Genomic DNA, 25,782 nt, shown 5'->3' with positions numbered 1-25,782 from the left:
AAGGAAAAAAAACGGTGTGTTTATTTAAAAGCATAACCTACTACCAGGAATCCAAAAGGCTTTAGCTCACTAAAGATGTACTTACATATGCTTTAATAGTTTTTTCAGCAAATAGCAAGGGAATTTCCCTATTCATGCTGTTCCTCTACAGCAGACATGTGAAATTCGCAACATCAAGTGACGCCGCGCAACATATCGGGAGCTTTGTCCCCATTGCCGGCAATGGGGTGGGCATAGTTTCGTTCTGACACGTCCGGCCCATAGGCCGGCAGTTTGACACCCCTGCTCTACAGAGTAGACAATATGATGTGTTTTTTCCTCCCTCAACATATATTTTGCTCCAAAAGGAATCAGGGACAGCTCTTTCTATACCATCTTGCCCTCTTCTTCTCATTTTCTATTACCTATCTACTTTAATTGCTTCGAACTGTATCATCCATACATTTCCTCGGCATCAAGTTTGTTATTTATTTACTAATTTACAGTTTGTATACCCTGAAATTCAAAATGATTTATATCCTTTTTGGATATATAGATGGATTATATCCATAAAACAAATTAGCCATAGCAACATACAGTAAATGATCACAAAGTAATATAAAACTCAAATAAATAAAGTAATATCTCCTCCTACCAGCAATGACATGCAAGCACACCACTGAACTCTGGAGACTCTTCAAAATAAAATATTTTTAAAAGCCTTCCAGAATGACAGTATATAGGGACCCATTTTGGACCTCTGAGGAAAGATGCTTCAAGGGGCAGGAGCAATTACCAAGAAGACCTTCCTCTAAGTCCAGTTCAACAAGTTTTATCAGAGGAAAAGTCCTAAATCACTTTGCCTCCAGTTAAATGTGGAAGATGAATGGATTCCACAGCATAGGTGTTATGCCACTGAAGCAGCTTACTCCCGTCAGCAGCTGTGCTATTGCATTTGGGAACAATTGCAATTTCTGAATCTTTATAAAGCAATCATTCCATGACGTGTGCCTTGCAGGCATCTAAACTCAAAGCGATAAGAGTCTGAATCGCTGTCATTCCAAAACAGTGACACAAGTGATGCAAATTAAGTGAAGAGTGATTCAGGCTAGGAGTGATTAGAATTACCATTTTGAATATCAAAATCTGCAGTTTAAGAAACTTATCTCCAGATTCTTCAGGATAACTTTGCTTTCTGAGACAATAAAGAAATAATGAATTTTAAAAAGCATACTTACAACGCAAGGCTTTTTGTAGTTTCCGGATCTTGATGGCTGTACGGTAAGCAGAAAAACGCACGTTGTTCAAATCAGCTAAAAAAAGCCAAAGAAGAGAAAGTAAGCATTAGCCCAATATCATCAAACATTTGTTGTCAGATTGAATAAAATGCATCAATAGTGTATCAATCAATAGTTCATTCTTTTCTTAATTAATTAAGAGAAAAAGAGAAAATAGGAATGCAGCACTACAAATCAAATGAGAGGTTTAGAGTTAGTTCCTGTTCAGAAAAAAATGAATAGGATAATGGCAGCTGTTTAACATTTTAGACAGGTTTACTTTGAATATTGTAATAACATTTACATGCATGTATTCAGATGAGAAAAAAAAAACAATTTATGTTACAATCCAAAACAGGCTAGTTGCTGTAACATGGAGATATGCAAGAGGCCATGGACAACTATACTAAGGATTGTATTTCAAAAATAGATCAGAACAAAGTAGTAGATTGAAAAAGTGAATTGATCTGATTCACTGCAAATTAAGTCAAATATAGTGAAGGTGTTTCTTTTTTAATGACAACCCTTGGAGATACTCCAACAGCCATTCCTAAGCCTTTCAGAAGTGCATGAGACCTTGATCTTTAGTATTACACTCTGCCCTGCACCAGCCCTCTCCATGGTATATTTCTGATAAGGTCCTCAGAGGCTCCTAGTGGCAACTCTCACAATTCCAGGTCTTCACAATCAAAACTTGATAAATATACACTGGTAGCAACTTTCCATTAGATTTGAATTCTATGGAAAGGGGCCACATGGTTAATCTCTAACTGTATGGTTCTTAATTTCAATGTATTCAGAACCAAATAAGAAGTGCTAATAATGCATTGAACAGAAATCCTTGATAGCTGTTCTTAGAATGTTTATTTCCAGCCTTTTCTCCAGAAACTTTCACTTTCACTTTTTCACCCTTGTTTTTTTTTTTAAAAAAAAAAATGAGATAGGTTGGGCTAAACCAGGGGTAGGCAACCTTGGCTCTTTTGTGACTTATGGACTTCAACTCCCAGAATTCCTGAGTCAGCATGGCTCAGCTTGGAAACCTCTCCCTTTCCCCTTAGCATGGCTGGCTCAGGAATTCTGGGAGTTGAAGTCCATGAGTCATAAAAGAGCCAAGGTTGCTAAGAGAAGATGATGGGCCTAAAATCATCCTGTGAACATTCATTGCTGAGATTTAGAAGGTATCTAGTAGCACATTTTCAGACTAGTAATTTATGCTTTTGTAAACTGTAGTTCACTTCATCAGATACATGGAATGGTTGAACAGATGTACGATTTCAGCTGGGATGTTACAGGTCAGAGGGAGAAAAGTGTGTTATGTACATGCATATGAGATAGGTTACAAGCATCCAATGAATTAGCAATAGTAAAGTGTTAATTAATAAAACCCTTTTTTAAAAATGACTCTCTGGGATAGCCTACAACTTTTAAACATGAGTTCTGCAGTCTCTCGCTCTACTGTGCTGGCTTTACTTTTTCAAAACATCCACCTCATGGATGTTTTGAGGCAGATTTGAAACCAACCATAAACTCAGCACCTTAACCATTCCACAACTCTGGGTACTCTGGCTACTAAAAGTCATGTACTGCTTTCATCTTGCAGTTCTTATGCCTTGAATTTATAATTAAAGAAACACTAGCCAAATTAAATTTCTTAGAGCAGGGGTCCTCAACCTTGGCAACTTTAAGACTTGTGGACTTCAACTCTCAGAATTCCTCAACCAGTGTGCCTGGCTGAGGAATTCTGGGAATTGAAGTCCAGAAGTCTTAAAGTTGCCAAGTTTGAGGATCCCTGCCTTAAGAGTGTCATCAAGTATATTTTGGAAAATATTTCTATTCAAATGAATGGGATGCCATGCCTTTTTTTTTTAGGAATAAATATAACCATTTTACCAAAATTCTGTCTAAATTGCAACATATCTTGGTGAGATATATTAACTAAAAGGCATATAATATATGTTAACGAAAAGGCATATAATATTCCTAGTGAATATTAAGGAGGCACAATGTCCTTAAGGATCACAAAAAAAAATTCATATAAGTGGGAAAAAAAGTGGAGAGGCTTTAGTTTTAAGGGCACTTACATAGTGATTGGAATAGTTCAGTCATTTTAGGGTGATCCCAGGATGTTGTTTGAGTGTGATGACTGCAAGAAAGAAAGATGAGTATTATTTTTAATCACTAGGAAGCAAAAATATAATAAACAATTTGCCTGAAAATAACAATTATATTGTTAATATATAATGACCAAATTTCAGGAATCCAGACAGTTATGGCTCTATACTGAAATAAGTTCCAAACTTTTGTAGTGTAAATACATGTATCAATTACACAACATGAAATGATGATGTTGGGACATGGGAGATTTAACAAGTACTTTTTACTATAATAGCAGAATCTCTTATCTGAAGAGCATGTATTATATCTTTATGGAATAAGACTAGTTCTTTGAATCCTGGCTCTACATTTCTCAGATTTTTATTATTTTTAGTACAGGCAGTCCCCAATTTACACCCATTTAGTGACCATTCGCAATTATAACAGCATGGAAAAAAAGTAATTTATGACTTTTTACATGATGACACTTGCAGCATCCCCACGGTCACATGATCAAAATTTCAATGCTTGGCAAGTGATACATATTTATGGTGGTTGCAGTGTCCAAGATTAGGGGTGTCAAACTTGCAATGTCACATGACGTGTCGCGACTTTTCGTGACTTTTTTCCCTTTTGGGTGGTTTGGGTATTTCCCCAAGGCACCATATGTTTCCGGGTGGGTTAGAATATTGGATGTTTCCTTTGCTGATCTTTCATGACCTTGCAATCATGGGTTTGCATGTGGCCAGAAAGAGCGGGCCCATCTGCACGTATTCATTCTCCCCTAAGTCCAGGTCAACAATCTTCTGACAAGCCAAGCCAATGGGGAAACCAAATTCACTTAACAAACACATGATTAATTTAACAACTGCAGTAATTTGCTTAACAACTATGGTATAAAAAGTTGTAAAATGGTTCTAGCTCACTTAACAACTATCTTGTTTAGTGACAGTTGGGATGAAACACCAATAACATGCATTATGTTGATGACATTACCCTGATAGCAAACACTGTAAAGGATCTTCAAGGCCTAGTAATAAAAATCAAGCACACAGTGGGGAAAAAAAGGACTAAAATTAAATATTAGCAAAAACACACTAATAACAACAGATAGAAAAATTAATCTCAGAATTAACAGTGAAGCTATTGAAGGGGTGGATAGCTTCTGCCTTTTAAATCAACCATCATGCAGTCAAGAAATAAGTCACAGATCAGCACTTTTTACAATAGCCAAGAAGACCTTGGAAAAGATATTCAGATGCAGTTATATGTCTATATCTACAAATATCAGAAATATGAAGCAATGGTATTCCTTGTGATATTTTATGGAAATGAAAGTTGAACTTTGAAGACACAGAATAGAAAGAGTATTGATGCTTTGTGTTGGAGAAGACTCCTGAAATACCATGGACAGCAAAGACTATGGACAACAAATGGGTCATCAAACTAATCAACCCAGAGCTCTCATTCACTGCACAAGTGATCAGATTCAAATTATCCTACTTCGATCACATTTTACAAAGACCGGGCTATCTGGAGAAGGCTGTTATGCTGGGAAAGGTAGAAGGAAAGAAAAGAAGAGGATGACCAGCAGCAAGTTGGATGGACCCAGTTTTAATGGCAATGAATGCACTAATGGGAGACTTGAACAATCAGGTAGGGACAAATCATCATGGAGAAAATCAATGTATGTGGTCAGCAGTGACCTGATGATATATAATCAATCTATTATTTCATTCAAATAATACACCTTATTTTATTTCAGCATAATTGAAAAACTAATCTCATTAGCTACAGTAGGTTATATTTAAAAAAAATATTTCAAACATCCAATATTATATAATGCTCATAAACTGAGTATATGTTAGCAAATTAAGCATTATTTAATGAAACAATACATTATATTCTCCTCTTTAAACCTGTTCCAATAAGTAAGTTACACTCAGCTAAATAATAATATTGATGGCCAAAATCAATGAGAAAATAAATTTTCACTGCCTACCTAGCCATGGTTAGAAAGAAATAGTGATGTATTTTTTACTGATGTCAAAATGGAGAACTAGAAAACATTTCTAGTTCACAGAGAATAGTTTTGTTACCCTCCAGAGCTCAGTTTTCAGCCATCACTGCTTCCACTTTTAACTGATCATTTACTCCCCAATCTTTACATCCATCTTCATTGCTCAATTCCACCCAAATAAAGTAATATGGCACCAGTGCTGTATTACTCGACTGCTAATTCAGTTGATGTAGCTGATCCATTTATCTAAAGAAAATAAATTGGCTGTGGATTCACTGATTCCCAAGCTGTCTCCTTAATGTCCTATTGTACTAAATTGCTGATGGCTTGAAAAATTGCTCAGAAATTGTTATTTATTTCCTAAGACGTAAGATTTCTTTCCTTCATTTAGTGGAGGTCTATCACCCTGCCATTCTAATTTCCTCAGACACTGACCTTGGACTTTCACACACTACTTATAAAATTTAAACTTAACATTATTGTATATTATTGTGTACCTATAAAGAGCAGTGCAAGTAATAAAATAATATAATCTCTGTATCAATCAATGCCAAATCACTCACCCAAGGAAGATTACTTTTTTTATATCTATATGTGACGATTTAGGATTTGTGCTGTTGCTGTATGTTTCTCTGCATGCCTTTTTTGACTTTTTTTATGCTGCTAGTATAAGAATGCCATCATTGCTAAAAGCCCCACATTGATACGTAGAGCAGAATTTTGCAGAGATACTGTAGGCACCTCCATTTTCTTCCCCACTTGGGGGGTTTTCTTATTGCATACTTTTCATCCCAGGCACTATAAGCTATTCTGACAGTGCAATGGAAGTGGCATCCATTTTTCCAACTCTCCTAACTGGAACACAGAATGTCTTTGTTAACTATTATTTTAAAACCTTTAATGAATGTCATGCCTGTAAATAAATAAATAATTCTGTTTAAAAGGAATTAATTTCATTTCGATCCTGCAGCAACTCAAGTAACTCTCAGAGTACTTAGCATAGGGGTCTTCCAACTTGGCCCTTTTATGACTTGTGGACTTCAACTCCCAGAATTCCTCAGCCAGCTATGCTGGCTGAGGAATTCTGGGAGTTGAAGTCCACAAGTCATAAAAGGGCCAAGTTGGAAGACCCCTGACTTAGCAAGACAGCTCCAATCTAGCTGATCTTGCAAATACTCTTAAGTTAATAAACTATTACCTTATTTCAGGTTTATATTTCATTTCTGTGAGCAACTTCTGCTAAAAATGTAAGTTTAAATCTATTTACTATGGCTTATCAATTAGTGGAGAGATTAATATCAAATTCTGGATAAACATAATTAAGTGAAGAGTTAAATGTCTTTTTTTCTAATAAGCTATTTTGTTTGCTACTAGTGAGGAAAAAAACAGGAAATATGTTCTATTTAGTGCTGAGTAATATGTTTCAATAATTATTCAATTCTCTCACACAAAAATGTTATTTGTTGATTGCAGACTTAAATTTTAACAAACCAAAATTATCCAGTGGGTTGACTATCTTTACATGTGCTCTTGACTAGTTCTGTGAATATCAGAAGAGAAAGCATAATATAATAAAAACTGTTTAGCAAACTAAAATTTCTATGTTAAGTGCTATAAAGTAGAAAGCAAAACTTTAGATTTAAGTTGCTACTCACAGAAATATATATTTCTCTTCCGAATTTTAAGGGTAGAATAAAATTGATCTAAGATATAGATCAAGTATTTCATCAGCCTTGAAAAATTACAAAGAAAATGCTAGTAGCTTTACAACATCGTAAAAACAGGATTTCAAAGGCAGGTTTCTCATGTCTCTAAAAATTTATTTTCCAGGCTTCCTATTGTGCACTAACTTTTCATAGTGCTGAGACATCCCTGTCCTTTCTAAAACATCCAACATGGATTTTCATTCTGTTCATTTAAAGTGACAGCAGAAAGACGGAGGCTTTGCTCAACCCCTTAACCACACAATATTTTAAAGAATATATACTTCAAAGGCAAACATACCCAATTCAAAACTCAGAATCAAGGACTCTATCAAATATCGGAAATATGGCTTAACATGTTTAAGATGCACGGTCATGCAAAATAATAGAATCTCTACAAGGTCGCATCCAGATTCTTGGAATGGATCACTGAGTCACTCCACTCAGTTCAAGAACCCAAACAAAACCATCCCTGACAGTTGACTGTCTAGCCTTTGCTTAAACTAAAGGGAAAGTCAACACCTCCATGAGTAATTGCTTTGCACTCATGTCAGAAGCACCAGGGCACTTCCAGGTTGAAAGATTAGCCATGACATCACCATTGCCTAGGGCTGCCCAGTTGGGAGTAGGAGCAAAGGACAGGAGCTCACTCCACTCCACGGCAGCACTCGGGTCTCAAACACGGGTTTGCTAACCTCCAACCCAGCGTCCTAACCATGGAAGGTCTATGGATAATTAAATGGTTTCATTGCTGAACTCCTCTTACTTTTGGGAAGTTTTTCCAGCATTCATCTGGGATTTGTCTTCCTGAAACATAAATCCATGGTTCTTGCCCCTCTAAGTATGAATAGTAATGAATAGCAATGAATTCCTATTTGTTTGGAAAATAGAACAGCAACTACAATGTCATTTTTAGACATCTCCTGAAGAATTCTACTTAGCATGGATTATGATAGGACAAAGCATCAAACAGTGCATAACAAATACAGAGTACCTCTCTGTCCTAACTACGATCCTAAACTTTGTCAGCAAATTCATCAGGTATCTCCCATCCAAAATGGAAGCTCTTAAGCATGCTGTCCATTCAGCCATCCTTGAGGGTCCATAAAGGAAGACTCCCTATTTGGAGTAGCTATGCCCTTACATTTCTGGACACATAGAAACAACAGAGCACATACTTCTCCAGTGTTGTACCATAAACATTTATAATAGTCTTATTGTATAATTATGTCAAAAATATCCAAAGTGCATGAGACATTCCCTGCAGATTTTGAATACCAATCTTGCTACAGCATATAGCATTGTCAAGTCTATGTACCCTAAAATCTGTGTGATGAAGACTTGAGGCTCATATTTGGGACTCAACATTATAAATTAGACTCAGTGGTTACTCATGTGTCATAATAGGGTTCTCGGTCTGTCTGTCTGTCTCTCTCATATTCTCCTGTACCTTTTTAATAATACCATGTCTTCTTTTAGATTCTCACTTTTTAATTTTTTTATAGTTTTTATGCTTTAATATACACTTTTAGTTTTTAGTTTATATAGTTTACATGACTTTTACATACTGTGCATGTTTTATGCCTTTTCTTTATTATACTTCTATACTTTTATTAATGATTGTACTCCATCCTCTTATGCTGGTCTATGGCTGTAATAAAGATTGTCTGATTTGATAGTTATTCTGCTGTTTAGTTTGACATAATAAATTTAAAAATAAAACTGTAATAAGTTTTGCTATCATCCAGATATGTTTGCCATAAGCATATAACATTCATTTAATATAAAATTGGTTTAGAGAAATCAGTTTCTTATTCTGATAACCATTTATCTAAATTGATCGTGTCTATTACAAATAGCAGTAAATCAGTAATTTTTTTTCTAGCTGTGTTTTTATTTCTGCTTGTTATGCTGGACCCATTGGGTCTATTTTTCATCAACTCATTTTCGACTTTACTTAAAAGCATCTAAATTTGACAACTGAAAAACTAGCCTCTGTCTCCTTGATCTCTGGTCAATAAATGGAGCACATAAATGCAGAAGCATCAAAACGATTATCACTGAACACAAGAAAGAGATTAAAAATGAAATAAACTTCTAAACTGAGTCAAGTAAAGGTACATGATTACATATGCTTTCAAAAGGACAGTTCCTTTTCCTTGTATCTGAAGTATTTTTGCAAAAGCTGAACTCCATGTCCTTGATCTATGCACCAAATTCAAAAGGTGGCCAGAAAAATCCATGTTATGGACTCAGAATAAATTATAAAAACTAATCTGAAAAACTATACATTATATAACTTAGGTAGTCTCCAAGATTCAGATAAAATGTTCCAGGGACAGTCAACATTAAATCGTTGCTGGTATTTAAACAGAGGTTGCTTGGCCATCTTTTGTGGATGCTGTAGAAGATTCTTTCACTGGGCAGAGGATTGAATTAGACAGTCTCTACGATCCCTTCATCTTTTCCATTCTATAATTACATCCAATGCACTATAGCTTTCTCCCATCAACTACAAAGCCCTGACAATTGTTGTAACCTTTGATCAGCTATACAAAACCATGCATTTTTAGAAATTTAAGAGTTTCTGATCCATCCTGACTTCACTAATCCGCAGAGATCCGCATTAGCTACTGCAAATTCAGGAATCTTTGTCTTTGAGAATAAGATCCTCTAAAGCAGGGGTGTCAAACTCGCAACAACACGTGACATGTCGCGATGTATCGTGACTTTTTTCCCATTGCCAGCAATGGGATGGGCGTGGTTTCGTTGTGACGCATCCGGTCCGCGGGCCGGCAGTTTGACACCCCTGCTCTAAGGGATCTTCCAAGATTCAATGTATTCTCTGAAATGCAGTCCATTGAAAATGAATATGGGTAATCCTCAACTTATGACCAAAATTGAGCCTGGAATTACAGTTATAAATTGTGCTGGTCATTAAGCAGATCACCATGTGACGATACCAATTTTATGACCTTTTTTGCAACAATCCTAAAGCAAATTCCTTAAGCAAATCCCGCAGCTATTAAGCAAATCCATTGTCTGCAATGGTTGGTTTTTGCCAGAAACCAAAAATAAATGCACTCAAACAAAGAAACTTTTCTGTGGAACTTGCTTGATTGGCTATGTAGGAGATGGGAATTGAGATAATGGGACAAAAAAGTACAGCAGGCGTGAGCAATATGTGACAAGATAGGAATTTACACAGCTGTGTAAAACTTTTCTGTGCTTTTAGATGCAACTTTTAGCTCATCTTGCACACAGTTTTGACTGCACTGAAAAAAAGTTCAGCTCATCAGGATTGGTCAATAACAACCTTCTATTTTTACAACATTTGCTGCCAGAAGTAAGCAAGATTTCAATAGCTTTTGTTGCCTCAAATCAATTCTCTGCTTTCTTATTTATATAATTTTATATTGGCTTCCCTGGAAATAGGTCTCATCGATCTCAGAAGGATATGCAGTAGTAAACTTGAATGATTACATTTTATTAGCCATTCTGTTCTCCATCTACTCTTTTGGGCATATAAAATCAGGCTACTGCATAAATTGTTGACATGGCTAATTCCTAACCCAAAACATAAGAATGAGAACATGAGAATAGTCCTATTGGATCAGACTTAAGCTCATCCATTTAGCATTCTATCTAACGCATTAGCAGAAGCATTTAGGAAGACCACAAATAGGAACTCAAGATAGCCTTTCTATCACATTGTTGTCCATATGCAGAAATGGACTATCCCGTGCCTGGAAAACATACCCAGTAATCAAAGTGAGTAACAACCATTGGCTTGTCTTCTAGGAATCTGTCTAGTCCTTAATTCTTCTAAACTAGCAGCCAAGGCCAGGATTGTGGCAGTATATTCCCCAAAGTAATTATATGCTGGATGAATAAATGTTTCCTCTCATCCATCTTAAATCTCCTACTCAGATTTATTATATGGCCTCCAGTTTTAATGTGGGGAATAGAATTCCCTGCTTCTTTCTTGCTTCCCTTAGAAACTCTGATCGGCTTAATAGTGCTATCCCACCTCACCTATACACTTCTAAAGCATAGGTCTGTCACTTTCCCATTCCCAACACAGATTTCCCCAGAATGCAAATGACATGAGAATCATAATTAATCTCCACATGTTGGCTAAGGAACAGGATGTTATTCTTCCTTCTTGCTCCAACTATCATTCCTTTAACTCTTTGCTTGTTCTGCCAAACTGTCCAGTTAAGAAAGGGTCCTCACTGTCTCCAACTATTCTGAGTTACACCTATCATTTGTTCTCCCATTTATTTTATGTAATTGTATTATTGCATTTATATTCCTTCTTTTACTGAGAAGCATATCCCAAATCAATCAATCGAGTTGCTTATGCTGAGAGATAGCAACCCAGTAATTTCCACAGTTGTATTCTTACATCTAGGTCAACACTTTAATCACTACGTTATACTTCTCCGTTTGTTATTGCTTACTTTTCAGGTTGCATATGGCCCAAAACAAAATACCTAGTATCATTCTCCCTTGCCCTTAGAATTCACATCTAATATTTTTGCTTACAGGAAAAAAAATCTAGCTAGATCAGAAGAGAAAAACCAAAACATGACTGAAAGGCAAGAGGTGAGAAAGGGAAGATACTAATCAGTAGACCTTTTGCTTCAAATTAGATTGGCTACTATATGGATTCGGGGTCACATTTTTAAAGTAAATTGAGTTTGAGAACAAAATAATAAAAAGGTGTAAGTAAATTAATTTCATATTGCCTGTTCTTTAGAAAGCATAAGGGCCATAGAAATAATAATTAGAGGACCTACAAGATGCAAGGCTTTGGATGCCTTAGTCCAGTGATGGCAAAACTTTTAGAGACTGAGTGCCCAAAAACTGGCCCCACCCCTGTCCCACCCCCTGCCCCGCCCCACCCACCCCCTGCCCCACCCCACTCCGCCCCACCCTGCCTGCCTGCAAGGCCACTCACCGCCTCCAGGGCCCCCCGCAGATCGTCCAGGCAGCCCAGCAGTGCCATGGCAGCCACACCCTCTGCCCGCGCCCCGCAGCTTCAACTGTGCTTTGGGGCATAAGGGCAGAGTCTTGTCTACACTGCCTGGCTGCCATGTCCTTGTCTGCGCTGCTCCGCGTGGGCCATGCTCGGGGGCGACTCTCCTCCAGGAGGGTTGCTGGTGAGGAGGGGGTCACAGGCGGAGACAATGCTGGGGCAACGGCACATTTGCCCACAGAGAGGGCTCCGAGTGCCGCCTCTGGCACCTGTGCCATAGGTTTGCCACCACTGCCTTAGTCCAGGGATGTCAAACTCACAATGTCACGTATCGCATCTTTTTTGCCATTGCGGTAATGGGGTGGGCGCGGTTTTGCTATGATGTATCCAGCCCGTAGGCTGGCAGTTTGAAACCCCGTCCTTAGTCTATCCAGACACAGAATTTAAAAAATTAACTTGCAGTCAATTTCTGCATTTGAGGGAAAAGACTGGGGAACTGAAGTCTTTTCATTACTGTTGCCAATTATCCTGTGAACAGACAAATCCCAGCAATCATCAAAGGACCTTTCTGCCACTGCTGCTGATTGTCTCACTAGCCCATCCATCAAGAAACTGAGAATATATAATAATGTAAATCTGACTTCAAAATCGATTTCTGTTGTCTATGCATAAAAGGACTGTTACAGGCAAGGGCAAGAGACTAAGTATGATTTCTTTTGAAGAATGCTTATAAATTATGATATGTGGCCCACTTAATCCTTAGCTAGCTTTAACAGTACTGCCTCTTACACTCTCCAAAGTTTAAAGAGTTAAAATTGCAGAGGATCTATTATATTCTTTTGTGAAAACATCTTAGTCTGCTACAAACTGGGGGAAAAAATGAAACATCTAAATCCATGATCTTAGTTAATCTGTCATTTAGGAATTTTCCAATTTAATCAATGGGATTCTATGGACTCTACCAATCCTTTCAACAGAGTAAGCCCAGAGCCATAATTAAGGATGCTTGAGTTAAGAATAAACCCTATTAAATCTTGAAATGGAGAGGCCTCTCCTGATTTAGAGGCCTTGGGAATTTACATGGGGCTTTAATTGATAAGCTAAGAAGAAAATGAATCTTGTGCTTTGATAGAATGCCTGCCTTTGTACTTTTTTCCCCAGTTCAAATACAATTCTGTCTGTACTATGTTGTGCTTCTGGAATAAATCATCTGACATTTATTGGTTAGGCCAGTATGATGGCTTGGGATATTTGACTGTGTGCTGAACAAGGTTGTTTGTAGTCCAGCTTCTGGATATCAAGAAAATTCAATCTATTGACAGGAATTAAAATGGTTGACTATTTTGAAGTAATAAACTAAGCAAGGAGAAAGCAACACTGAGATGTTTTTAGACATGAATCTCTTTACACACAATAAAACTCAGTTCCAAGTCATTTTCTGACAAAAAATACAAACACAATTCATATTGTGTTCAAGACAAAGTATTAAAACATTCTCTTTAACCTAGAAATTTAACTTCAGTTATCTTTTCCAGAAGTTTCTTAAACACCTTAATTTAATGTAAAAGTAGTATCATTAAGTTAATAGAATTTCTGATACCATCAGACAGGATATAGACCCCTGCAAACTGTTGTTCTATTCCCTGCAACTACCAGCGTTGATTAGAAAATAAAGCTTAACAAAGCAGGTAGACAAATTCAATTACTGAGACTAATTATGGCAATATTTCTACTTTTAAAAAATCTTTAGCCACAATTATAGCCCCCTGTGATAGCACACAGCATTATATAGTAATCACTTACAACATCTTTGCTGGCTGGAGTCCTCATTTGAGTAGAGATATAGAATAAAAAATCAAGCCAAACAGCAAGTAAGCAAACAAAAACAAGGCAATATCAAATAGTCATTAAATCACATTAAATATGAACATTTTCAGTCAGCCAGTTAACATTGAAATAGTTTTATAATGCCTATCATCAGCAAGTACCATTAAAACCGTCAGTTCAAAGCCATTGTAAACTGTTTATTTATATTGATGTGCTGTCAACAATCCAAAAGGACTGACCTATTTATATTCCCCTCTTATGCTAATAAGATTAAAAAATCAAAATGAACAGCATGACAAAATACAAAAACACTGGCACCAGGAACTATCAAGCATTAAAACAAGCTCCCAATGGACCTCATTACTCACAGCCATGCCATTCCCAAAACTCTCTTCAAAACCATGCTTTAACAGTTATCCTAAAGCCTAACAAGGCAGGATATAATCTGTTTTTGAAAGGGAAGACTGAGAAGGCTTGATCCTTTGGCCTCCAAAGATGACAATCTTCAATGGAAGAGACTTAGAGAGTCCTCTGCCCTCAAATTGTTCATCTGTTCCAAGAGAAATCCAAGTCTAGTGTGTTAGCTTCTACAAGTTGGAGCCAAAATGATCTCAAAAGTATCCAGGGTTGACATGGTGACCATGAATTATAGAGTCCACTCCCAGACATGGCAGATAGAAGCATCTAATGTCTCATAAGCTCCAATACCATTCTGCAACGAAAGCAATATCTACTTGTACCAAACTTCAATAATGCCTCAAATCTGCTTATCTTCCTTATCTACCTCTGGCCATTTGTAGAGAGAATTGCCATTTTGCATCCTTGGCCTTGAACTCACAGCTAGAGCCATACCCAGAATTCATAAGGCTACATTTTAGAAAGGGTACATTCCCTTATTTCTCAACCAGGTTTGCTAATGCAAATCAGGTGTTCCCTCTAATCACAATTAGGTTAGGGATAAAGAGAGATACCTAAAGGGTAGGCCTGACATTAAGCTGTAGCAGCTGCTGTGAAAGGCCTCAAAGAACTCGATAACCTGAGGAAAGCAGAAAGAGGCAGGAATTGGGGAAGCAGGCATAGGTGAAATAAAACCTCCATCTCTTGAGAGTAATTCCATAAGTGTTTTACTTAGTATTTGATAAGATTCTATTAAATATGACAGTAATAGCCTACATCACTGCCATCATCACATCTCCAGAAAAACATTGCTAGCTAGTACAAAGTATACAAAGATACTATTAGCTTGTTGTATAGACATAACAAAGACTCAAGTGGCTATGTTTCATATAAACTAAAGTTTTTAGGTGTAACCTCAGGTACAGCAATTGTACAGTGGACCAGACTGGTTATAACTTTCCTTAAATGAGTTCAGACCGCAAAACTTTTCAAGCCAAAGATAACAAAGGTGTTCCTGGCTACTGTTGCAATCCTTTGCTTCCACAGACAGCAGCGAGTCCAAATAGATATTCAACAGATTTTTTTGGAGGAGTGCAACTCTACTCCATTTTTTTTATTTATATGGACAGGTACCTCCACCCAAAGCATTCCTGTCTTGTCTAATTATATGACCAATATAAGGAAGGACATCTGAACATGAATGGTGCTTTTAAAAAATCCCATGCATTTTATTCTAACGTAATTATGAGAACAAATACCAACTTACTTAATATAGTATGGAACACTGTTATGAGACACTGATCTCTGCCACGGTAGTTGTACAGAGGCTATAGAAATAAAAAAAATGGAAATAAATAAACCAAGAAAGTATTAATTTATTATTTACAAATAGGCATACTTGTACAAAGAGGCTGAATGGGAAGAAATATTCCAAACTCTGGGAGTAAATTCTCCTGAACAGTTTTTTTTTTTTTTTAGCATTTATCCTCAAAATCAACACTACTCATGTTAAATAATCTCCAGTTTAAAACAATTGTTGATGAAGAACCACTTATTTAGAAGAGAACTTGGCCCATTCCAATCCACTTAATAATGAACAGGCCCAGTATACCACGTAATTATCTATCCTTTGGTTTGGGAACTTTCCCTCTTCTTTTATGAATCTTGGCTTGCAAAGTTGTGAGTGCATACACTGATTCTACTTTAAAAATATATCTTTCTAGAATATTTTTTCAGTTAGTTTTTATTTCTTGACACACATACTCAATTCCCATAGTTGTTACAAGTACTTGAGGACAGATCTATGAACATTTTGTAAAACTGTGAAAAGGTCACCCTAGGACTGTAGTTTTTAATCAAGATTTAATATTATGTCCAAAGTCATATATTAACTCTATATCATCTTTTGTTTCCTGTCCAGCGCTTGTAAACTTGCTTCCGATATCGTCTAAGCACAATTTAATTGTAATTCTAAACTGTCATTCTGTGAGAATTGTCTTTCTGAAAATGTCTCTGAAAGGATCTTCCATACGTGACAATCATTTTGTTCTATATTTTCCTCGAAGGCCAGTTATTAAAATATAAGCACACTAGGGATAAAAAGAAAATTAAGAACCTTTGAAGTACTTCATTGATCTACTATTAGAGTCCTCATTAACCAATTTCATTAATACTTACTGGAAAGAAAATCTTGAGATTCAGGTCCATAATCATGATGTATTTCTTGTAGTAGTTTAATGCGATCATCTACCGATATCTGCATATAAAAATACAAACAAGGAAAAGCAGTAATAAGCTTTCAACTGATCATACCAAGCCAATACATACAGCCAACAAGACAAACAGTGGTTTATGATTCATTTTTGCAAACAGAGTTTAAAGAGAAAATATTATCTCCTTCTAAATCTTCTTCCGTTTATAATGTTTAAATAGAAGCTAGTAATGACTCTTCTGTAAGCATTACAAATCAATATTAAATAATGTCCTTCTTAGTGTCTAATACGGTCTACTGCAGTGTTTCCCAAACTTGACAATTTTAAGGCATGAGGACTTCAACTCCCAGAATTCCACAGCCAGCAACGCTGGCTGTGGAATTCTGGGAGTTGAAGTCCACATGCCTTAAAATTGTCAAGTTTGGGAAACACTGGTCTACTGAAATGTTCATTTCTTCCCTTGTCTACGTTTCTGCAGTCAACATGCCTTATTTTGATTTTATTGATCTTTACAAGAAACCATATTGAGCATGCTGCTTAGTGATTGACGTTATGGGTCAACATTCTCCTGGTTTGCCAATTAAGCTGGATGAACGTATGCAAAACTACTCAATCAAATCTTTGTAAGGTATAACAAATGTTTCTAGCCCTTCAAATTAGATTGAAATGGAAGAAAAATATGTTTAGAAATTTCTCAGAACAGGGGCTTAATCATGATTTTTTGTAAACAGCTCTATCAGTTATTTTCTAACTAAAGAGCTCCTGTGGGCGCTAATGAAACCCAAAATATTTTACATGGCACCTAACTGTCTTCTCAAATGGCTTTAAAGGCTATTCTAATGAAGCATTAGCATAATAGTAACACAATATTTCAGAAGCAGTATGGTGTAGTTTAAGATTCTGGACTGACACTCGGGGCTCAGGTTCAAGTTCTTTCTTAGCCATAGAAACTTATTGGGTCACCTTGGGTCACTGACTTTCCCTCAGCCCAACCACATTACAGGGTGGTTGTTGTGGGAAAAATGGAAATGCCTTGAGATGAAGGAGAGGTAGGTTCTAAATTTAACAAATACACAATACAAAGGAAAAACCAGCTTCAAGTATTATCTGTATTTTAAATAATGCATTTGGATCCCACATTGTTTAGCTATATTATTTATACCTAAAGATTGGTTACTCCCATATTAAAAAAAAGTGTCGGTGCCACCAGGTAGATCAGACCATGAAATCAACTTTACAAGGAGGCTAAAACTACTTTTATTGAGATAGGCTATAGTAGCAGATCAGAAAAGTCTGGTTTTGGTGTACCTCTTCTTCCTTTTTTATAGTTCAGCGAATGAAGGAAATGTCCAGACATTCTGGACTTATCATTTAGTCCAGTGTTTCTCAACCTTGACAATTTTAAGGCATGTGGACTTCAACTCCCAAAATTCCAGAGCCAGCAATGCTGGCTGTGGAATTCTGGGAGTTGAAGTCCACATGCTTTAAAATTGTCAAGGTTGAGAAACACTGATTTAGTCCTTGTGGCTTGATAACAGAATCTGTGTATCTCCATCAAGCTAATATTCCTTACTGTCTACCCAAATCATATATTGAGTCATTTTGATATGCAGTGAAAATTCAATTTAGCAGATATAATCTGAGGGAATTGTGTTGTATTTACATCATCTTATGACATTTGGGTAGTGACATAATTGTGGTAAGGCTGTAAAATGTGGTCATTTATCAATAATATTGACAGAGGATTTTCTCCCTGATGACAAGGATAATGTGGAATCAGTAACACTTTCATAGTTCTCCCTAACACTTAGCCAATGAAAGCTACCTGTAAAAGTTTCCATCGCATGTTCAGATCATCCAGCTGTCGTGTGACTTTCAAGGATGGATGAAGATCAAGCTGACCAGATAAGTCATTGATGCATTTGATTTTCAAGCTGATTGGTGAAATTTCTTCTCTAAAGGCCTAGAAGAGGGAATACACAGCTGCTTTTAGTAAAAATCTTGAAGAGCAAAAATACAATCTCTAAATGATACGTGTAAGTGTCCTCCTTCGTTTTCATTCTTTCACTATCTCTCCTGACTTTCCTTAAACACATTACATCAGTGGTTCTCAACCTTTTTAATGCCACGACCCCCAACCGGTCGTAAGTCGAGGACTACTCAACTGGTCATAAGTCAAGGACTACTCAACTGGTGCAGCACTGTTTGCAGAATGGGACTTTTGGCAGGCTCAGCAGGGCAGAGACAGCCTGGACAATTCCTATTGGCTTTTGAAAGCCAATAGAATTAGACTCTATTCAAGAGAGTCTATTCTATTGGTTTTCAAAAGCTAATAGAATAAAAGGGAGTAGCACAGCTAAGGAAAAGGGGAAAAAATGGCGGACTGCGTTGTTTGGCGACCCTTGTGAAATGGTTGTTCGACCCCAAATGGGGTCCCGACCCACAGGTTGAGAACCACTGCATTACATGTTACTGTGAGTATATTAAAAAAAACATGAATTTACCAGGAAAGGTTTACCAGGAAACAAAAAGCCACTGAATAAATAGTGAAAATGAGAAAGAAAAGCAAAGATACTTAGTAAACATATCTTCAAATTCAATAATAAGTATTAGAACTTAAGTAATTTGGGTTTCATTACCTTTATATCGCATCAATAAAACATAAAAATGAAATCTGCTAAAAGCCAGATAATTCTACAAAATTGATACAATTTTCCAACTTCATGCTGTTTTCCCCAAGAATTACTAGATCAATTTCAACATCAATGTTGATTTTGTTAATAGATGAAATAATCCTCAACAGTTTATACTATTTGAACAAATAGAAAACATAAGTTTCCCTTTACAGTTATTAAGATATGAACAATTACCTCTTGCAGGCAGAAAAAACAAGAAATATTCCCACTAGAACTCAAAAGCATTCTTTTATGTTTGTATTCAAACGAAAAAAAAGGAAAGATGGATATTTTATGCTTAAATCAACATATTTAAATCTGCTTTGATTTACTTCTAAGGCAACAGAAATTGTGTTTCATTAAATTTAGCTTAATCTTTATTTGAAAGCAAAAACAAACCTCTGGCAGAGTGTTGTGTGTTTATGTATAATGCACCATTACTCATAAATAGTCTAATTTGTTATTTTCTAGACAATCCTTGGATATACAGGCAAAAGACTTCTAAGTCTAATGCTAAAATGCTCATTGACTTCAGAAAGACATACATTCTTAGATGCTCTACTATTAGTTGTTATAGTCTGGAATTCCTAGACTTGTAGCAGAATGGTCTATGGTAGAAAGTACTGGAAATTCAAAGGCATTAAGGGGGATAGGTTCATTTTGTTTTGTGGGAAGGTAATTGTGTGACTATTCCAGCTTATAACTGCACTTACTGTCAACCTTTCCCCTCAAAAGAAAAAGAGAGAGAAAAATACATTTTAAAATACAATTTAAAAACTATAGGGCTATCAGTGCATGTAGCACAGATGTGTGTGTGGACAAGAATACCAACCTTGCTACCAATCAAAATGAAGCCTCTAATAGCGAGTGCCATATAAAGTGCACTAACCAAATAGGTGGTAAGACAATAGGGGAACTCAGGCACCACACAGGTTATGTAGAAAGGAAACACAGGGCCACCCACAAAGGACTCAAATGTTTATACACCAATGCACAAAGTATGAACAGCAAACAGGGTGAACTAGAAATTCAGGTTAATGAGGGCAGATACGATATTGTTGCCATTACGGAAACATGGTGGGATGAAACTCACACATGGAACACACAGCTAGAGGGATTTAAATTATTTAAAAGAAACAGACCAAATAAAAGAGGAGGTGGAGTTGCTCTCTATATAAGAAATAACTACATCTTCACAGAAATAGAGTACAACAATGATAAAAACTGTCTTGAATGCATTTGGGTCAATATAAAAGGGGGGGGAAATGACATTGCCATAGGTGTATACTACAGACCACCCAACCAAACAGAGGAAATAGATGAACTTTTTGCTAGTCAGCTAACTAAGGTATGTAGGAAGCACATCACAATAGTAATGGGGGACTTTAACTACCCTGACATCAACTGGGAGACAAACTCCGCACCAAGTGGAAGATCAAACAGGTTCCTGGCAAACCTAGCAGACAACTTTGTCTCCCAAAAAGTAGAGAATGGAACTAGGGGATTAGCCATTTTGGATCTAATTCTCACTAACAGAGATGAAATGATAGACGGTGTTGGAGCCATAGGAACCCTGGGAGGAAGTGATCATGCAATATTAGAATTCAACATTATAGAAGCACAACCAATAGAACACAGTCAAACTAGAGTCTTGGACTTCAAGAGAGCTAATTTCAATAAACTTAGAGAGGGCTTGGGAAGGATTCCATGGATGAGAATCCTCAAGGGGAAAACAACTCAAGAAGCTTGGGAAATTTTGAAAAATGAGATAATAAAAGCACAGTCTAGCACAATACCAACAAAGAGGAAAAATAACAGCTCTCAAAAGAAACCAGCATGGCTGCATAAAGAACTCTCTGACAAATTGAAAGATAAAAAGGACAAGTATAGAAAGTGGAAAGAGGGGAACATAACTAAGTCAGAATATCAGCAAATAGCCCGAGCCTGCAAAGATGAAGTGAAGAAAGCCAAGGCTCAAAATGAACTGAGGCTTGCGACCAAAGTCAAAAATAACAAAAAAAGCTTCTTTCAACATGTAAAAAACAAGAAAAAAGTGAAGGAAATGATTGGTCCATTAGTGGGTGGAAGTGGCAAGAAGGTGACAAGCAACAGGGAGAAAGCAGAACTATTTAACTCATTTTTTGCATCTGTCTTTACACAAAGGGAAAAAACAGACCAACCTATCAAAAATAGTGCCACAAAAAACAAAACAGAAACACAAGTTAAGATAGGCAAGAAAATCGTTAGTGAGCACCTGTCCAGCCTAGATGAGTTCAAATCGCCAGGACCAGACGGATTACACCCCAGAGTTCTCAAGGAACTGGCAGATGTGATATCGGAGCCACTGAACTATATTTTTCAAAGATCCTGGAACACAGGGGAACTACCAGAGGACTGGAAAAGAGCTGATGTAGTTCCCATCCTCAAAAAAGGAAAAAAAATGGATCCAGGAAATTACAGACCTATCAGCCTGACCTCAATACCTGGGAAGATCCTGGAAAAGATAATCAAACAACGAATCAACGAACACCTAGAGGCAAACAAAGTCATTACTAAAAGCCAACATGGGTTTGTCAAAAATAGATCATGCCAGACAAATCTTATTGCATTCTTTGACCAAGTGACAAAATTAGTGGATCAGAGGAATGCTGTGGACATAATTTACTTGGACTTCAGTAAGGCATTTGATAAAGTAGATCACAACCTACTACTTGACAAGATAGAAAAATGTGGGGTAGACAGAACCACCACCAGATGGATCCGTAGCTGGCTGACCGGCCGTACTCAGCGAGTGGTCCTCAATGGAACTGCATCTATATGGAGGGAAGTGTGTAGTGGGGTGCCCCAGGGCTCTGTTCTGGGCCCAGTACTCTTCAACATCTTCATCAACGATTTGGATGAAGGGATAGATGGGGAACTCATCAAATTTGCAGATGACACCAAGCTGGCAGGAATAGCCAACACTCCAGAAGACAGGCTTAAGATACAGAAGGATCTGGACAGACTTGAACACTGGGCACTAACTAACAAAATGAAATTCAATGGTGAAAAAAGCAAGGTTCTACATTTAGGCAAGAAAAACCAAATGCACAAGTACAGCATAGGTGGCACCATGCTCAATAGTAGTAACTGTGAGAGGGACCTCGGAGTCCTAGTAGACAATCACTTAAATATGAGCCAGCAGTGTGCTGCAGCTGCCAAAAAGGCCAACACAGTGCTAGGCTGCATTAACAGAGGGATAGAATCAAGATCACGTGAAGTATTAATACCACTCTTCAATGCCTTGGTAAGGCCACACTTGGAATACTGCATCCAGTTTTGGTCACCACGATGTAAAAAAGATGTTGAGACTCTAGAAAGAGTACAGAGAAGAGCAACAAAGATGATTAGGGGACTGGAGGCTAAAACATATAAGGAACGGTTGCGAGAATTGGGTATGTCTAGTTTAACGAAGAGAAGGACAAGGGGGGACATGATAGCAGTATTCCAATATCTCAGGGGCTGCCATAAAGAAGAGGGAATTAAGCTATTTTCCAAAGCACCTGAAGGCAGGACAAGAAGCAACGGGTGGAAACTAATCAAGGAGAGAAGCAACCTAGAACTAAGGAGAAACTTCCTGACAGTGAGAACAATTAATCAGTGGAACAGCTTGCCTCCAGAAGCAGTAAATGCTCCAACACTGGAAGTTTTTAAGAAGAGACTGGACAGCCATTTGTCCGAAATGGTGTAGGGTTTCCTGCCCGAGCAGGGGGTTGGATTAGATGACCTCCAAGGTCCCTTCCAACTTTACTACTATTACTAAGAACAATTTCAGTTATCCAATTAAAACAATGCACTCACAGAACAGAGCTAAATAATTTAAATATCACCTCACTGCATAATTAAAATATCCCTTCACAAATAACACAATTGTAGCACCCCCATCTGTACTGTGGACAGGTGAAGGTGACATGAGATTGGTCTTTGCAGTCCAACTTGACAATGGGATTTAATTAATTAACCCTTATGGTTAGAGTGCTTAATATTCAGGGCACACACAGAGAGAAAGAGAGAGTTTCTGAGTTCCTTAGAGTTTTCTCCATCTCCCTCTAGTTATGTTGCTCTCATTATATACATTACTACAAACCTATGTCTCCTGCTGTTATTTTACTGCTGTAGAAATAAAATAATTCTAATGAACTGTTGCACATTCCCAATGGAATGTATGAAGCAGGAATAATACAACTATTTCACTGATAAGAGTTTTCTATTCTGGATCCAACTGGGCACTGGATTATGACTTCCTGAATACCACTGTACAGTTTTCATAGCCAAAATCTAAACATCAGCTGGCAATGCACTTAAACCAGCACTGGGATCTTACGGTTGTCTTATCAACTTCATCCTGCAATGAGGCCATCAGCCTGTCTCCAACAGGTTTCCAACTGTTTCGCACATTCTCTGCCTCTCTCAAATCTGCATCCAGGTCATCCATGGAACACTGCAGGTCCCTCAGTTTCTCTAGTGCTTGATTTATCTGTTTCTGCCAACCACTGGCACAGCTATTCAGGCTTTCCCACTTCTCCTTCACTTCCGCAGATTGCTTGCGCATAGCTTTAGCAATCTTCTGTGCTTTTTCTTCAGGGGTCAACTCTGAAAATGGGAAAAAAATGGTCAGTGGAATGAATAGGGATTAATAGAATGTGGACAAGAAATATTGCTACTTTCAAAGTACACTTGCTGCCAAGGATGATTAACGATGGACTTCCATTCCCATCTGTAGTAAGCGGTGTGTTTTGAGTTGATCCAAATTAATAGAGAAAGAGGCTGAAACAATGTTCAAATGAAGGCAAATGCTGAATTTTATTCCTAACAAAGTGTCAAGTGGGTTGTAAAAAGGAAAAGGCTAACTTTGGAGAACTTGATAAATAATTGCAATGCTACTGTAGTTCTATTGCAATGCCGAGAACAACTGATACCTGATTAATAAAATAGTATTTTTATGCCATCAATATGAAAATAGCTTCCAGGGCAAGAATATAATTAACTTACAAGGTCTATTGAATAAGATATATTATTAACATTTAAGAGCCTTTGATACAAAACAATTTAAAATAGTTGATCTGTGGATGATTAATATGATGAAGAGGGTTTGAAAAGGCATCCTATGAATACAGCAATTGTAAAGATATTATCTAAGATCAGGTCTGGGAACAACACTGCAGACTTCTTAATATTGTCCATAAAAAGACAAGCAAATACTAGAAAAATATAATTTGTTTTAGACTTTGGCTTCAAATCAGACTCAGATCAGGTTGTGTGTTTTTTTCTCCTTTGAGGAGTTGTTCCTGGGAAAATCCATTAAGTCCAGGGTGAGATTTTAGCCCCAACAGCACTGTAATCAACAGCCTATAGCTCTCCAAGTGTTTTCAAACTATGAATCTCAGCAGCCTCATTAATTAGGGCCAAAGGTAAAGGAATCTGGGAACTATTAATTTATTACTATTTGGAAGGTCACAGTTTCCCCAGCTTTACTGTGTTTTCTTCTCAAAATATGCATATGACACTAATAGATATTTGGGGACACAAACAATTAGTTATGGAATAAATTACAAAATATTTTCATTAAAAAGTTCAAGCTGTACACTTTCAACCTATGGAAATTGAATGAAACAAGTTCAAATCAGCACTATATTTAAAATATAATGAAATACACACTAATAATTCATAGTACATATACTCAACAGGCATAAGCTTTACCTGAAAATTATAAATACCTGTTTTGAAAACAATTAGAAGCCACTTAGATATAATAGCTTTTTCATTTGCCAGAGAAGAAAATTGTGATGAGGTTTAGGTTCACATCTCCAAGAAAACAGAATGCAATCTGGTGTTATTATTAATGTATTTTTCCTTCGGAATTTTTGTCATACTGCAAAATAATTGTAATTATAATTTACCTCCATCATCGTCATCATCATTAATCATCTCTGCAGGCTGAACAGATTACTTGTTTTAGAAGCTTTAAAACTGTGTTCTGAACTGATTTTCAGGGGTTGGGTAAATGAAAACTCAGATTCCTCCTGTCTATAGCAAATAATGCCAATAACATTTTAACACTAAAGAGAGGAGGAGGAAAGATGCTGTCGGAAGAAAAAATTCAAGTCCATTTCTTCAAGGATCATAAGTGGGCAAATTGTGACTTTATTGTTCCTGTACTGACCCATAACAATAGATGTATTCTCCTGATAGCTTGTAGGCCAGCATTCCTCAACCTTTCCGGATTTGCGGACCAACAAGGGGGGAGGCTTCCATGTGATAATGGTTCCATGTGAATGGCGGATAAGCACACGCACACGCAGCTCCATTTAGGCAAGCAGCAGTATGTCCCCCACTTGCCCAAATGGAGCTTTGTGTGAACATACGTTTGCCTACTGCTTGTGCAAATGGGGATGTGTGCACTTGCCCACCACTTCCACAGCCCAGTAGTGGGACATAGCCCGGGGGCATGGGGACCTGTGTTCTAGGCTATTAGAAGTAATCTGTTGAGTTTTTCAACTTTGCAAATTCCATTTTTTGATTATAAATTTATTTTAGTTTTAGAAGGGCATGATAGTCAGATTTTAGTGAGATTTAGT

At 37.1% G+C, this 25,782-nt stretch overlaps 1 protein-coding gene across 5 annotated transcripts in view; it reads right to left on the bottom strand.

The window, feature by feature from the left end:
* UTRN (utrophin) overlaps nt 1–25,782 on the bottom strand; it is a 348,263-nt gene that overhangs the window by 51,906 nt on the left and 270,575 nt on the right. For all 5 annotated transcript variants that reach the window (XM_039346845.1, XM_039346844.1, XM_039346843.1 and 2 more), the window contains 6 exons: nt 23,529–23,797; nt 18,316–18,453; nt 16,456–16,534; nt 15,545–15,605; nt 3,338–3,399; nt 1,218–1,292 (listed from right to left, as the gene is read on the bottom strand). In XM_039346845.1, the coding sequence (XP_039202779.1) occupies nt 1,218–1,292; nt 3,338–3,399; nt 15,545–15,605; nt 16,456–16,534; nt 18,316–18,453; nt 23,529–23,797 (684 nt within the window). The remainder of the gene's footprint in view (nt 1–1,217; nt 1,293–3,337; nt 3,400–15,544; nt 15,606–16,455; nt 16,535–18,315; nt 18,454–23,528; nt 23,798–25,782) is intronic.

The sequence above is a fragment of the Crotalus tigris genome, unplaced genomic scaffold, assembly GCF_016545835.1.
Source record: "Crotalus tigris isolate CLP2741 ecotype Arizona unplaced genomic scaffold, ASM1654583v1 scf7180000018030.5226217, whole genome shotgun sequence".
NCBI lineage: Eukaryota > Metazoa > Chordata > Lepidosauria > Squamata > Viperidae > Crotalus > Crotalus tigris.
Note: the sequence above shows the minus strand (reverse complement) of the source record. Positions and strands in the feature narration are given on the sequence as shown.